Below are 14918 nucleotides of genomic sequence, written 5' to 3'. Positions count from 1 at the left end.
TTTTACTAAAATAAATTTGCATATTTTTCTATTATTTTTTATTAATTCATTGAGAACAGGTGTATGGACAGCTTACTAGTATCTAATAAATAAATAATCGTAATTGTTTATTCGCGTAAAAAAGAGAAAGGGAACGTTCGATGATCGACGCGTTTAACAGACATCGATTCTTTTCCCAGCGATAAGTAAAAAATTTGCGCTTCCTGTCGTTTCCGAAAAGCTGTTTCGATTTCTCATGAGATAAAAACACAGGACATTTTTCTCTCAAGAACGACGTAATTTCAAATTCTGGTGAAATTTTCGGCGAATTAAAAAACAGAGACGATACATTTTGAGAAACGTGATGATTGTGGTTGTCACGACGATTATCCTTATATACGCTTTGGATCGATCTCTTGAAAAGCTATGTGGCATATGGGTCCCTACAAAAGCAACGGGGAACTGTTCTGAATATAAATTACTACGTGTGGATTAAGGTGAGCCCCTAAACAAGGACTGTACACAGTATATCGAGGATGCAACTAAGAACGAAGAGAACTAACAGAGTACGAAAAACGAGTTGTAATACGTGTGAATTCTGTCGTGCTGGCCAATGTACATATCGGTATATATCGGTTTCTGTAAATTACACGATTAATTTGCTTGTAATCGCTCGCTGTTTCAGCCACGCAATATTCTCTCACGCTTATTTACAGTCGCTAGCGGCACACGATTGATGCATTAAAAAAATTAATCGTTTCTCGCATAGGATGACGTTTTATAGAAAATTCTGATGGACTCGCTAAAAGTCTAAAATAAATCGTTACCAAAATTTGTTTTCGTCTTTAGGCAGAACGGATAAATGAGAACAAAACTATACGATCCTGATCTCTTATTTATCTCTCTGTCCATGATCGCGTATATTGTGCAAGAAAATTGATCAATGAACCCACCAACTAATTAAAGAAAGAAGCTTCCAACGTGTTTTCATTTCATTCTCATTTATCGACTCGCTTGTTGTCTTTCGATGGGTCTGTGGCACGTGCGATCAAAAGCGATCGCACGTGATATCGCGTCGAATCGTCGGTTGTCAGTCGATTTTATGTACACACGTATAAATAATCAAGGCACCAAGGGAATCAACAGTCAATAAATAACGCAGACTGATACGCGTTACTGCGTATTAGTAAGCAGAACGATGCTTCGAGAAATTTCCTTTCCATCTTTTCGCTTTATTCTTTATTTTATTTTCTTTGCATTTTAACGCGCATGGAATTAAACATTTGTCAGCATATTAGTCAATACCATCGTGAAAATCGCGACACATTCATCATACCGAGTATTTAATTAGATAGCGCGTGTTTTTTGGTTGGGCCAGCTCTAAATTATATCTGCTAACATCAGTTTATCTACCAGATATACCTTAAAATTAACATGGGAATTAAACTATCGGGTGTTTCGAGACCGTCTCTACGGGAATGTCAGTTTAGACAAACGTGTCCACACGAATCGGTCCACACGATTTTTGCGCAGGGACTCCTCTGAACAATCTTTCACCTTTTGTCTGTCAGGTAATTCGCAAGATCTATTCACAACTACGATATTTTTTCCGAAACCGATTTCCTCGTGAGAGGTATTAATGCGATCAAAATAACGATCGAGTTTAAAATAATAATATCAATTAAACGTTACGAGAGTTACAGAAACAGTATAGATAGTAAAAATAATAGGAATCTTTTCTGGTTTAACCTGCAACTCGCGATCTTTTCCCGATCCCGATCGTTTTGCAAGCAGAAATTCTTAGGCGAGCACGGATGATTGTTCGCTTTTTTCGAACGATCGTTAATATTATATACATGAACTACAAGATAAAACTTATACCTGGCTCAAGGCAACCAATATTTCTCGAGTATATCTTGTCTTGCAGTCCTTAAACCAGGTTTATTAAGTTCCTAAGTTTTGACTAACTTCCACGATTAGTTATAAGCTTCTCTATCTTCATCTTGCTGATCATTAATGTCTATCAGCGATCGTCGATCGTTCGTGCTATTCGTATAAATATAAGTTACTCATGATCGCTAGAAATACCATATAGAAATATGATCTGGCCGCCTTACTCGAGTAACTACTTTTCAGCTTTCTTGCAAAAAAGATTCAATGGACAAAGGGTAGTCTTTATCCCTTCCTTTCTACTATGAAAATTGAGAAATGATTTCTTACGATTCATCTTCTCCCCAATCACTTATTCCGATTTGCTTTTTTTTTCTCATCGAGTAACATTTTCTTTGTCGTAATATCTTACAAAAGAAACATGAAATAGAAACAAAGAGCCAAAGATGCTCAACTGTTACTGTGCTATTCCGTTCGTAAAGTGAACATTAAATATTGTAGAAATCGAACGACAGCGTAAATTGTTATAAAACGTAACAAGATTAGCACGAAACATCACAGCGTGTACAAAATCGAAGTGAAACGTTTAAGAGCGTAAGACGAGGAAACATCGTAATAAAATATCGTACATTTAAAACGTTAAAAACTTAATCTCCCGATCGATCCGGCTCTTTTTATATTTACTAAAAATCAATTCTTAAAAAAAACGATCGCACTAAATATTTATCAATTACATGAATCGCTCTTATTGCTCGTATGCTGTCCCACAACGCTCAACTCTATTAACGACATAAAGCGAGTTTGATTGTAGTTCGAAGCATATCGATAATTATTGTTTATAGTCAACTCCGTACCGAGCAATCTGATGCTTAATTGTCATTAATCTATTTATTAAGTGGATCCAGACGCAACAACGAGTATCGTACTAATCGTCAATTAAGAAGCTTTCAGAATTAATCGTCAGTCTGCTCGAGGTTCGAGTTGTTTAAGAAAATGCATACAAAATACCGGTTTGATTTGGGCTCGAGGCATTAAGCGTCGCCGGAAACGCTGCTACGAATTGCTGAATAGATCCGCCCCTCTTTTTATCGTTACGTATCGGGGGCGAAGATCTTCACGGTATTCTCGGAATTTTGCGCTTTCGAGCGCATCGCTCGTCTTCTCTCTTCGATCAGTTGCCTTCGAGCTTGTTCTCTTGCTTCTCTTGCCTTCTTGTTCGCTTCGCTGTTAGCTGTGGATTTTGGTTTGTGAATTGGCGTGACGCGACGTTTGGCAGTGGTGCCATTCTGCGGAGCTGAAGCAACTGTCTTTTTCTCTGGTACGGTCTGCAAAAGATATTACAAATGTAATGAAGCACTAGCAATAGAAAATAATGGTACCGTCTATGTTAAGGATTGATAGAAGTTAGAAATGTCAGGAATTAAATTGGAAAGGTGAAAGAAGTACAGGTGGAAGGTAAAAAAAAAAAAAAGGAGAAAGTGGACATTGCGAATATCTGTAAATGTTACATGTATCACATGCACTTTTGCACTTTTACATTTTCTATAGATACATAGAAATAAGGAAAACATACTTAGAGAAAAAGGATCCTTCTCGGATTTCTTCTTCCAGATTTTCTAGCACTATTTTCTTAATCTTCGTTACTTGGGTATTTTGACAAAAATCTAGGGAAAATACCGAAGGAGGAAGAAGAGGACTTTTATTCTACAAACGCAAGAGGCTATAGTTGATCGCTGCTAATAATGATTCATTTAGTACAAATTATACAGAATCCTAGGATTCAGAATACATGAGTACGAAGATTCGTCATACGTGATGATCTTTAGAAATATAAAAACAAGACTCAGAATACCGTACATGTACAAATACAACGATAATCGACAAAGGGTTCGATTTGATTTAAGAAACGTGCACATGTGCTTTACTTTAATAGGGAAACTCTTAGTATTTGACGAATTTGTATGAAATTTGATATTATTCGGAAATAATTTCATATATTTCGTATCTTCTAAATAACGATTCACGTGAAAGCCTTTTTTCAATGGCAGATAATTGTCGAGGTTAGTAGATATAATACTTTTTCCACTCTTTCGATTTGGTAAACGACGAGAAACGAAATTTGAACGAACGTGTTGCGAAATATCCATGATAACGTTTACATTGGCATTAGACTTGGATTTTATATTTTTCGTAATTACACCATAACTTAACTTTTTAATGCTTACTCGATTTTTTAATTTAGAACTGCTATGTTTCGTTACTTTCGACACAATCTCAGAACTTATGGATGATATTAAAGTAGAGAGAAAATTTCGCATCTCACCATCCTTGACTGGCCATGTTGGAATATTATTTGTAATATTATTTATAACGAGAGTCGATTTATTTTTATTGTTCGCCACACGGGGCACCCAATTCGTGAGAGAATTTATACATTGCATGGAAAAATCGTGTCTTTCGGGTATAGAATTTAGAGTTTTGCTTGCCGTCTCGAAATTATCCTGTAAGCTTACAGAATTTGTATTTTGGGTGTCCAATCGTTTTAAAAAATTATTTTCTGAACGACTATCCAAAAGATTAGACGTGATTCCGCGAGAAACTAGTTTCTTCAAAGATTCGTCCTCCACGATTTTGAAAGTTTGCTTTCTTTTCTTGTCGTAAACCTTCATTCTTTCTAGTTTCTCAGATTTGTTCATAGTTGAAGATAAAGAATTTTCGACATTATAGATTTGTCTTAATTGGCGTAGCGTTTCTGGGGACAATGGAATGAAAGGTTTCGAGTCGCTTAGTCTCCAAAAAATATTATCGGATATTACAGATGAAATTTCTGCTTCCTTTTTGATTTTTTGGGGGGATTCCTTTATCTGATCCTTTCTTAATTTTTCTACCTGCTCTTTTTTTAATTCTTTTGCTTGTTTTCTTACGTTCCATGTTCCAGCAAATGTACAATTTTCTTCATATGCATCGGATTTCCTTTGAGACTTTTTATTACTATACACAAAATCGAGATTCGACCAGACCTCGCTTACGACAGAGAGATTACACCTTTCATAATAATTATGACTCAATTTTTTCGCATTCTTCATTTTTAACATCTTTTTTGGTTTCGCACGCAATAAATTTTTTGCAGATGATTTTGTCATGTTCATAGCGTTGCAATTACCAGATGAAATATCTTTTCTTGTTGGCGGTAGTTCTTTAATGTCGTTTGAAAATGTGACGTTATGCCTAAGTTTTTTAACACTTCCTTTATGCGCAGGGAAAGATTTATAAGGAAACTTGTCAATTTTTGATGGAGTAGAAACTTTCTCTTCGCCCCTTTTGTGGGTAATGACTGGCTTTAAATTACAAGACTTTTGCTCGTCGCCGATACCTGACTTAATTGAATCGTTTTTTCGAGGCCTGTTTTCTAGAGTATGCGATCTTGTTCTTCGATCATTTTTTATCTGGATCTCTTGGTTCAGATTTCTCCCTGTGGAATTACAGGATTTAGCTTTCGGTCGAACCTTTCCCATTTTTTTATCGACAGATACAATTCTTTTACTGGATGAAGAAATAGTCTTCAAGTTGGTTGCATTATTTTCATTTTTTTTTATATCCTTTTGCGTATCTTTTACGAACGATTTTGAATAATTATTCTGTCCTTTACTGAAAGAATGATCATGCTTTTGCTGTTTCAATTCATCATCTTCTTTTCCAAATATCGCTTGAAATTTCGGTGAAATATTCTTCTCAATAAAGTCATCGCTAAGATACAAATCAGAAGACGATTGTTTACAATTTTCAAAGTAAAATGGACTTATATCATGCTGTAATCTGTTCACATAATTGATGACGTACGAAGTGCATGGTTTAAGAGGAGAACTATCATTTTCTATCGCCTGTATCTTAGTTATATCTTCAAAAAGAAACGTATTACTTTCGTTGTAATTTACTTCATAATCTTCGCAATGGTTCTCATGTTCCTCTAAATTTTTGGAAAGGGTTAGAACTTGAAACGCATCGTCGCATAAACGCATTTCAAGCGCTAGATATTCAGGTACTTGAGGGATATAGAAATCTTTTTTCACTTGATTCGATTCTTCCGGGTCGGTAAACGTTGCATCATCGAATCGCACACGCTTATTGGGAACAGAGTGCGAGTAGGATATACGGGAAGACAATTTAGGTGGCGTTACGTTATCGGTATTGTGGTGAGAATAAAAATTTTTCCCAGGAGGCTTCAAGGAATTGATTGTCTGGGGGTGAACAGAAACTGAACATACCTCTTGCCACTGAGAATTGCGTAACTTTTCTATCTGATCGAATAGCTCGTTTACTTGAACCACCTGTAGCATCACCATGTCCCAGAAGCCCGCCAAATCCTCGTTCGTTGTTGGGAACTCCTCGCCAGGCACTTGATTCTACAACAAAAATGAAATATTCGATATATGTATATAAACAGTATATATATATACTAATTTATGTTTCAATTTATCTATAATTTTGCAATTAAAGTGTTGTCAGAGATAAGAAAGTGTCCACATACTCTTAAGCGTTTATACATGAGTATTAAGCTCTGCTCGATTACTAATTTCCTTCGTAATTTACAATAATTTTAATAATTTTATCATGTTCTCTATGAAACCAAAAGACGTCGTAATACTTATGACTGGGAGTATATATAGTTGGTAATACGAGTATTGTTTATCATCTGAATGTTATCCTAAATTTAACAATCTTATTAGGAAAGCGATATATGAAAGCCATACAATATTTTTCTGGCACAGTCCCTCAAACTGTTGCATCTTCTGCGAAGTGAGCAATCTAGCTTTGCCTGCAGCTGACCGCAGTTTTCCGGCTGCTTCTTCCGGAAGTGCAACAGTATCGTCACTAGCCAATTCCGCTTCTGCTGACGCGGCTAACGAGAGCAGCCTGTCTGTCTCCTGTTTCAGCAGCTGCAACAATGAAGCGAAGAATGTGAGTAAACGTTTCTTTCGACATGCTCCATTCCAGTTAGGCGTACCTTCATGAAGTAATGCCCATTTTTCTCTTCGACCGTTTTCTCCGCCTCCTCAACCTGTTTCGCCACGTTTGTCGAGCTGGCGCTCGGTTCTAAGACAGGTAGGACTACTTTTGGAGCAGCTGGCTGCTGATCTGGGATGCTGGTCACGCTAGAATTCAGCTTTTGTGCTCCACTGTCCGCTAGATTTACGTCTAAATTCGTAGCTGCTGGTATTTTTGGTTTCTGCTCGACCTTCCGTGACACTGGCGTTACCCTAACGATGAAAAAATGCGCAATTGTATTTCCCTTGACGCTTCAACTCTGCCAGAGTTCTTTTGCACAAATGAACTGATATTATTAGCGAAATTTTATGTCAGCAAGTTATCAATGCTAATAAATTTTGTTGCATAACAGCAATACGTTTAGTAATGAAACAAGCAAAGTTCTACACGTCAATTTTACAAACTGTGAGCCATCTACTAATTGCCTTCTTCAATGTAAAATAGTAAAATTGGGCAACAGAAATCTATAATTTATAACTTCTCATTATTGTGCAAGAGAACCCTGTCTGTGTGATTATGTGCTGCACAGTCACCTTTGAAATACAATTTTATAATATTGCCTGGGTAGCGAATAGATGATAATCTAGTCAATAATATCATAAATCAAGAAGTCTGCAAATTGTATGACAATGATCGAATGATTAGGTAACATATGGATTTTTCCCGGTGAAGGTGAACCGGATTTTCTCCTGATTAATGCGAATGCGATGTCGAAAGATCCAGAAATATGAATGAAATATTTAAAGAAAAGTTACCTTTGCAAAGGCTTGAGAATTTGTTCCGAACCATCGGTAGGTCTTCTAGGACTAACCACAGGAAGTTGAGCTCGGAACTCTGGTCTCAGGTGTCTTAACACTGGCAAATTTTTCAAAGACTCCTCGGTATTCGCATTGTCAGCCGATACGTCGTTGTTGTTACTGGACTTATTAAAACTGCTGTCGCTAGTGTTCAGTCTGCTAGTGCTACGTTTGAAGAAAAAACCCTGAGCTAGAGCTCCAGGACCGTAGAGCCGTTCTACTCGTTGCTGAATGAAAGATTTTTCGCTGCTCGTGGTGCTGTTTATCACCTGACTTTCCACCTCCTCTGTCGCCCCGTTTATTATACTCGTATCGCTAAACGAAGCACTCGAAACTGTAAACAATTTTTGAATGAAAGTTCCAATAAAAATAGTAATAATAAAAATAGGGAATAAAAATTTTATTTGTCTGAGATATATTTGTCACTCACGGTTAATAGTAGGTTGCTTTGGAGACGACACTGAGAAATGTTTATTCTGTTGACTACAAGACATCATCTGCGATACTCCAGGGCTGCGTTTCGTAGGTGTAGAAGCTTGAACTGGACTGATATCAGGGAACGTAGTGTGCAATACGCCTTTGTCAACTTCGGAGTAGCCCTGATAGATTCCTATGGAACTTCTGGCTTCCCTGTAGGTCTCCACTTTACACTCCTCCTTCAGACCGTTGGAAAAACCGTTTTGTCTATCCATCGCTAGGGGTGAAATTGATTGGCTCTTAGGCGTATAAGGGTGCGCTGGCACGTTGAGATTTTCGTTTGATCTGAAATATTTTAACATCCATTGAATTTCCAGAAAACTTTATAAAAGTTTGTTCCAAATTATTCACCCCGTGACTGTACAAGTAACACATATGTTAAGTACAATTACTTAGGATTAATGTTAGTATGTTAGATATATTTTTTCATTTTTCCTATCAGAGCTAAATGAAATTGACTTATGTTTGTAAACTTTTAAATCTGTGACAGTAGAAGCGTTTGATCGAGGAGCAACTCAGTTAAAGTGAGAAGAAGAGATTAAAAAACATTGCAGTCTAATTGATAAATATTTTACCTGAAACCTGCTGGGCTGGTGTCTCTATTGATCAACCTGGTCCCAGGGCTGCTGTCCCTCGATCGAAATCCTTCCCTGAGCTTGCTGTCGTATCTGTTGATCCCCGAATAGCCACTGATGCTACAAGCCAGACCTAAGTAACTCGGTTTCTTCACTGTCAGCTGCTCTGGCTCTGGACTGTTTCGATGACCATTGCTGACATTTAATTTCTCATCTGGAGTTAAATTGGACTTTTGCAGCGTTTCACTGCTACCGTTTGCCAACTTCTCCGCCTGAGACGCCGAGTCACCGTTGCAAGATAAATTCAGACTGTGCAACGTTTTCTTCGATATAGTGTCTATGGTGTTCTCTGTAAAGCAGAAGCCTCTGTTGGTTTCGCAAGGTTTGCTCTAATTACAGCCAGGCCTATGCTTTTGTAATTCCTTGATACACTTTCTCAGCCTGCTTTTCACACCCTAGACGTCCATGTTTATTACGTCCGGTAGAATAATAATTTTGAGACGCGAGCACGCAATGCTGACTGCAATGGGGTCGCGTGTGGTTCACGCTCGATGCGAATCTTTCGCAAATCGAGTCGAACGCGCGATTCGAATGATACACTTTAACGCGAATCCCATGAAGGATAATGAAGAGAAACCATCGAAAAAATGGAAAAGCGTTTTCCCAGCGGAAAATAGAAGCAGATACGAGAACAGACCACGGGAAGGTTGAAACGTGCCCGTTCGAAACGCGACACAGGAATAACCCTGGAATGGCAAGAGGCTGGCCGAGTCACGATGCAAAAGAGACAAGACCGCCTCTCTGCATCTCTTCTCTGCTCGTCTGCTCCTCTTGGCACTGACGATAGAAAGAAGCTGTGCCCTGCACTTGCTGCACTCGCCTACGATCTAAATTCGATCGACACCGCGGGGCCGAGCAAAAAGGAACGATCCACAGGAAGGTGGAGGGAACCGGTAACCTTGAACGTACCAAGATCGTCTCGCCTAAAATTCGTTGCGCGAGAGTTGATCAACGTGTGATCGTTCTGCATGGCCTTCGATGCGTCAAGTGCAAGGTCATTGCATGATGACCCTTGAATTCCACAGATTTGTAGACATTCCGTGAACTTGACTTTAAAGTTACTCATCCTTAGTTCGTTTACGAATGCTTTCACGCAGTAGAGATACGTGTATCACGATATATGTATGACATACGTGTCCTCGAGTAAAATAAAAGAATTCGTGCGCTACAGTATCCACTTAAGGCTGTGGTTATGATGGATGCGTGTTCCGATGAACTATTTATTGTAATCCTTTCAATTTCGCATGGTTTCTGGTATTCATTATATGTACTTATCATATATCTTATTTACTAGTATCTATCATATGCATGTATATCGTGATACACGTATCCCTGTAGAACTAGCATGAGATTTCGTTGGCCGTAAATGTGACAAAGGACTTTTAAAACGAGGTACAGTATCATCGATTAAAGGAACTTCAATAAGAAGGCAGTTCTACTTTTCAGTAATTTGAATAATTCAGCAAACACCAGCTCAAAGTCGAATCAATTTTTCAAATGCTATAAATTCATAGTCAGCTAATATTCGTAGAACTAAATTTTACATTTATGAATATGAAAACAGTTATTGTCTTTCTTCATTTAATAAATACTATAAATACTGTCTCCTTATTGTCGCAAATCCTTCAATTGTTATCGTTCTCAACTACTGTCTTGTGACAGAATTTCTAGTACCGAAGACAAAATGTCCACACGCTATTTTCAATGAAACCTTACACCTAATTTCTCATTAATTACTCGATCTCCTGTAAGAGGAAGGACATATTCGCGTGACAAAAATTACACAGACCAAAATTTTTGTAAATGTTGTGAACTCTGTCCCTATTGGAAAACGCTAGACATCGAAGATAGCCAACCTGATCGGTCGGACGCGGATTGATCGACGTCCAGACTGCAGCTGCCGATGCTCTCCTGGCTAGTCATGTTAGGATGATGGCCGGTGACGATGTCGATGGCGATTTTCGGGTCCGGATCGAAGCGTCGATAATTAAGAGGTTGTACTGCAAGAGAGAGCGGCCTCGTACGGCGATTGGATCTGATGCCGGCGGCGCCTGGGACCGACGGCGTCAGCGTCGCGGCGCAGCAATCGCCGACGTCCTCCAGGCCCGCTACCTCGCTGCCACCACGTGTTTGCCCGCAAGCTCGTCGACGATCCTCGTCTCCGCGGTCCTCGTGCACACTGTTGAGTTTTTTGTTTCCTTTTTGTTCGCCGATCTTTCCCATCTCTATTTTTTCTATTTTTTTTTCTCGTGAACCTCAATCACGAGTCTCTAAGATTCTTTACGAGAAAACATATCGAGGATTTGCTTGTTTTTTCTCAAGATGTTTCCTTGCTCGTACGAAGATGATGGATGCAGGATAGATTCATTTATTTACCGTTGAAAACTCATAGCTTGGGTACGAATTTTTATTTTTTTCATTTATCATATATTTTTTCATTTATTTGTTAAAGAGAATATAGCCTATCCCGTTCCCGGCGGAATATTGTTTCTGAATATAATTTCTAGCATGGTACATCTCGTTCCTTGCCATGTTAGTTAAAAGAATTAGAAACTTCACAGAATATAAAATATGAGAGTTAGAAATTTTTAAGTGGTTTTGTAATTATAAGACGCGATGTACGTTTTTGCATACCAAGTGCAGCGTGTGCATTTCTACACTTTCAAATTTCCTATAAACATGCAAATATCCTAATCTGGTAAGTAAAAATCTAAAATAGAAGAATAAGAGTCCAATCATCGTGAATAAAATCCATCATCTTCGACGTGATTAATCCATGGAATTTCGTTGCTAATGATCCGATGCTCTCGAGTCGTTCCTCTCAATTCACGTGGAAAAATATCAAACGCGAAAAACGCGTCGATTTCACGAACTAAATGAGACATCACGACCTATCACGGAACGCTCAATTTTCTGTATCTTCGAGCAGGAAAATTATCGACGGTATGTAAACGGCAAGGATCGCGAGAAAGCGGAACGAGTTAGCATCAAGCTCGAGTCGTTCCGCTTGTTTCGTTCCCTTTTTAACGACAGAAACCGCACCAGTAGGTGAATCGACTGTTTTTTCCACGATGGAACGAAGCTCGAGGGCATCGTGGATATTAATTGAAAGCTGGTGCTATCTTGCAGCATAAAACCGGCTAATCCCGACGTTGACTTTCACTAGACCTTTTTAATCAACGTTAGAACGATCGTTTAGTCGCGTAGTGCACTTAAAAAGAAATTTCGTTATCGCGAGATCGAGCTTAAATCGAATTAGATTCACCGAGAAATGGTTCGAGATAAACGCTTTAAAATGCCCGATTGTTTCGAGGAAAATAGCGTAATTCGTTTCACTGCGGTGTGTTCACGGTTGAAAGCAAGGCGGAAAATCCTACAAAACAATTACAAGATTGCTTAACGAAACTGCATGCTCCGTGAACCTCGGTAATTTCGCGCATAATCGTGCCACTGGTTGAGCAAACAATTTTATCATCGTGAATCACGGAAAGAGAGAGAGAGAGACAGAGAGAGAGGTGCCGCGTGGCCCCGTGACTTTAAAAAGCAAATAACGCGTGTGTAAACTTTATTCGCGTGGATCTAATTTTATGAATCGACCGGTGGCAGAATACTGACGAATCCGTCGTAATAAATCCACGTATCTGTCGATATGTAGCACCAGCTTCCACGTTTTCTTCTCTTAACGTAAAATCTGCTACCTCTAGAACCCCGATTATCCGAACTAGCTTTTTTAATCCCCGCAGATCATCTATTTTGAATCGTCCTAAATAGGAAAGATAACTTCTGAATAAAAATTGTTTCCGTTCTCGTGTCTCAATTTCTCTTACAAGGGACCATCGTGAAATTTTACATTGATTGGTATTCAGGTGATCGAGGTTCTACCGTATGTTTTGTAACGCGTTTAGACGTGCTTGCAAATAGCGATGAAGACAAAAGTATAAGGAGCGATCCATGAATCGGTCAACACGATATCTGAACTGGTTCCGACTGGTTTTAACAAAAAAAAGAAAAAAAAAAAGAGAAATGAAAAAAGAAACCCAGATCAAATATCGTGGCGACCGATTCGTGGACCATCCTGTATAGCTTCGAATTTAGGATTGAAAGCGTAGCTAGGAAGAGTCTAAAAAAAAGAAAAAATGTAAAACTAGAAGTAGAGAATAGTGAAAGATGAGCTGCTGAAGTAGATGAAACGTTGCATCGCTATTTGCGATCGTTTTCTAACTGCCTGCTGGGTTGTTTCGGTTGAATTAACGCAGCACTAATTGCACGCTAATCGTTGCCGAGGCTTATACCGATTTTGCACGAGTCGCATGGGGTTGTGCAGAATCAGAAGGCAGTGCAAGCTGGTGCATCGATCGAGTACGATTCGCTTTCGAGAATCGCATGCATTATATAAAAGGAACGTAAGGTGGTCTGTGTGCAACGAGCAATCGATATTGTCGAGCGAGTGATTGGTTCGATCTATTTTAAATCATATTAATCAGACAGTTGTAATGTCACGCCAATTAATTTGCATATTTTACATTCTTCGTGTAAAGGACGTACACATTCACAGTGAAAAACCTTCGATTTTGTTAAAAACTAAGACTGTTAGTTGTACACGTGGTTTCGTATAATCACACTTTTCAAACGACAGGTTACATACACTGTACAGTATTAGGACACCTAACTCGTGTTACATTCGTTGGAAAATTCAAAATCTTGCTTTACATATAATAGCAATAAAATAACAGGTTTGTAATAAATCACATAAGAAATTCATCGATATACAATAAATTAATAAGTGTCCTGACACTTCTGGCCATCAGTGTATCTAATTTCAAACATTTCTATAGGACAATTTTAGAAGATTGCAGTTGGTATTGTTTCTTTATGTTTTTCTTTCACGAGTTGCATAAGTGCGGTTGATCGAGCGCAAGTTCGTCTGTATGCAAACGGTGTTACGGATTAAAAGAGCATTGCATGAGACGTGCAGCGAAGCAAAGGTATGCCAAGATAGTGCAAGGTGATCGGATCATGCTTGATCGTGAACGTATTGATGATGAATGTAGACGTACACGCGTGGGAATGAACGTGGTGGGGTACCATAGAAAATGTCAAAGCGTCACGAGAATCCTCGTGCGTTCGCCGATCGAAGAAATCGCGTGTCGTTGCTAGTTAGCCGAATTCTATCAAGATTCATCTCTTAATCAAGTAATTAAATTACAGCTCGTTAGCCACAACGTTAACGAGCACGAGTTCAGAAGAAACACTGGAAACTCGCTCGGAAAAGAGAAGATATCACGAGCCGAGTTTAACAGAGCTGTCAGTGGAAACAGTGAAACTGTTGTTGTTGGATGAATAAAACGGTTCGTTAAATTCGCGAGAACTCGTTCGCTAAAACAACTAATAGAAAAAGTTTCACCGTAAATTACGTGAAATGTAAATACTACGCTGAAAGATTCAATAGTTTATCGTATGTATTACCGTCAATAATACAACAAATGAGAGATTCATACACGTGATCAACTAGTGAAAAGGATCTGTCAGATAAGATCGGTGAAACTAGTCGCGCGAAATGGAGAGTAGGACGAGTACACGCTTGCAAATCAAAACGCAGGTTGGAATAGAAATTGTCATACCTCCTACGCCAGTGCTTCCAAAGGAGGAACTTGGAAACGTTCTTTTTGGCCACAGGGTTCACCGTGTAGGTGCCACTTTCGATTTTCAGAGGCATCTTCGACACGCTTTCAATCGTGCTCGACGTTCATCGACTACGTTTCTACGTCTTCGACTCTCGAATATTACGCCGAGATTGATATCGGAGCCGGATTACTCGCGTTTCTATCGATTCGAACTGTTCTTAAACCCTGAACTTCGTGAAATCATCCATTTACCAGTCTGTTCTTAACTTGGATACAAAGTAGCACCGATATTATTGAAGCGAAAAAAACTTGACGTATTAATTAAAGTGTTCTTAGAACCATCGTCTTGAGCTTTGTACGATAATATTTGCAGGAACAAGTTCACACTAATTGGATAAGGTGACACCACTAGAAGACTAAAGCGCTGTCGAAACAACACGTTTTCGATGAATCACGGGTCAGAGGAACTT

The 14918-nt window shown here is 38.8% G+C and overlaps 1 protein-coding gene across 4 annotated transcripts in view; it reads right to left on the bottom strand.

Annotated features, from left to right (window-relative positions):
* Positions 1-23: 23 nt before the first annotated feature.
* Positions 24-14918, bottom strand: part of LOC132911452 (uncharacterized) — a 41718-nt gene continuing 26823 nt past the window's right edge. For all 4 annotated transcript variants that reach the window (XM_060968068.1, XM_060968071.1, XM_060968070.1 and 1 more), the window contains exons 7-14: positions 10681-11003; positions 8765-9113; positions 8143-8474; positions 7671-8046; positions 6875-7127; positions 6621-6806; positions 6135-6272; positions 24-3194 (exon numbers count right to left, since the gene is read on the bottom strand). In XM_060968068.1, coding sequence (XP_060824051.1) covers positions 2961-3194; positions 6135-6272; positions 6621-6806; positions 6875-7127; positions 7671-8046; positions 8143-8474; positions 8765-9113; positions 10681-11003 — 2191 coding nt within the window. In that variant the 3' untranslated portion in view covers positions 24-2960. The remainder of the gene's footprint in view (positions 3195-6134; positions 6273-6620; positions 6807-6874; positions 7128-7670; positions 8047-8142; positions 8475-8764; positions 9114-10680; positions 11004-14918) is intronic.

This window comes from Bombus pascuorum, chromosome 10 (assembly GCF_905332965.1).
Source record: "Bombus pascuorum chromosome 10, iyBomPasc1.1, whole genome shotgun sequence".
Lineage (NCBI taxonomy): Eukaryota > Metazoa > Arthropoda > Insecta > Hymenoptera > Apidae > Bombus > Bombus pascuorum.
This window is presented reverse-complemented; position numbering and strand designations above follow the sequence as displayed.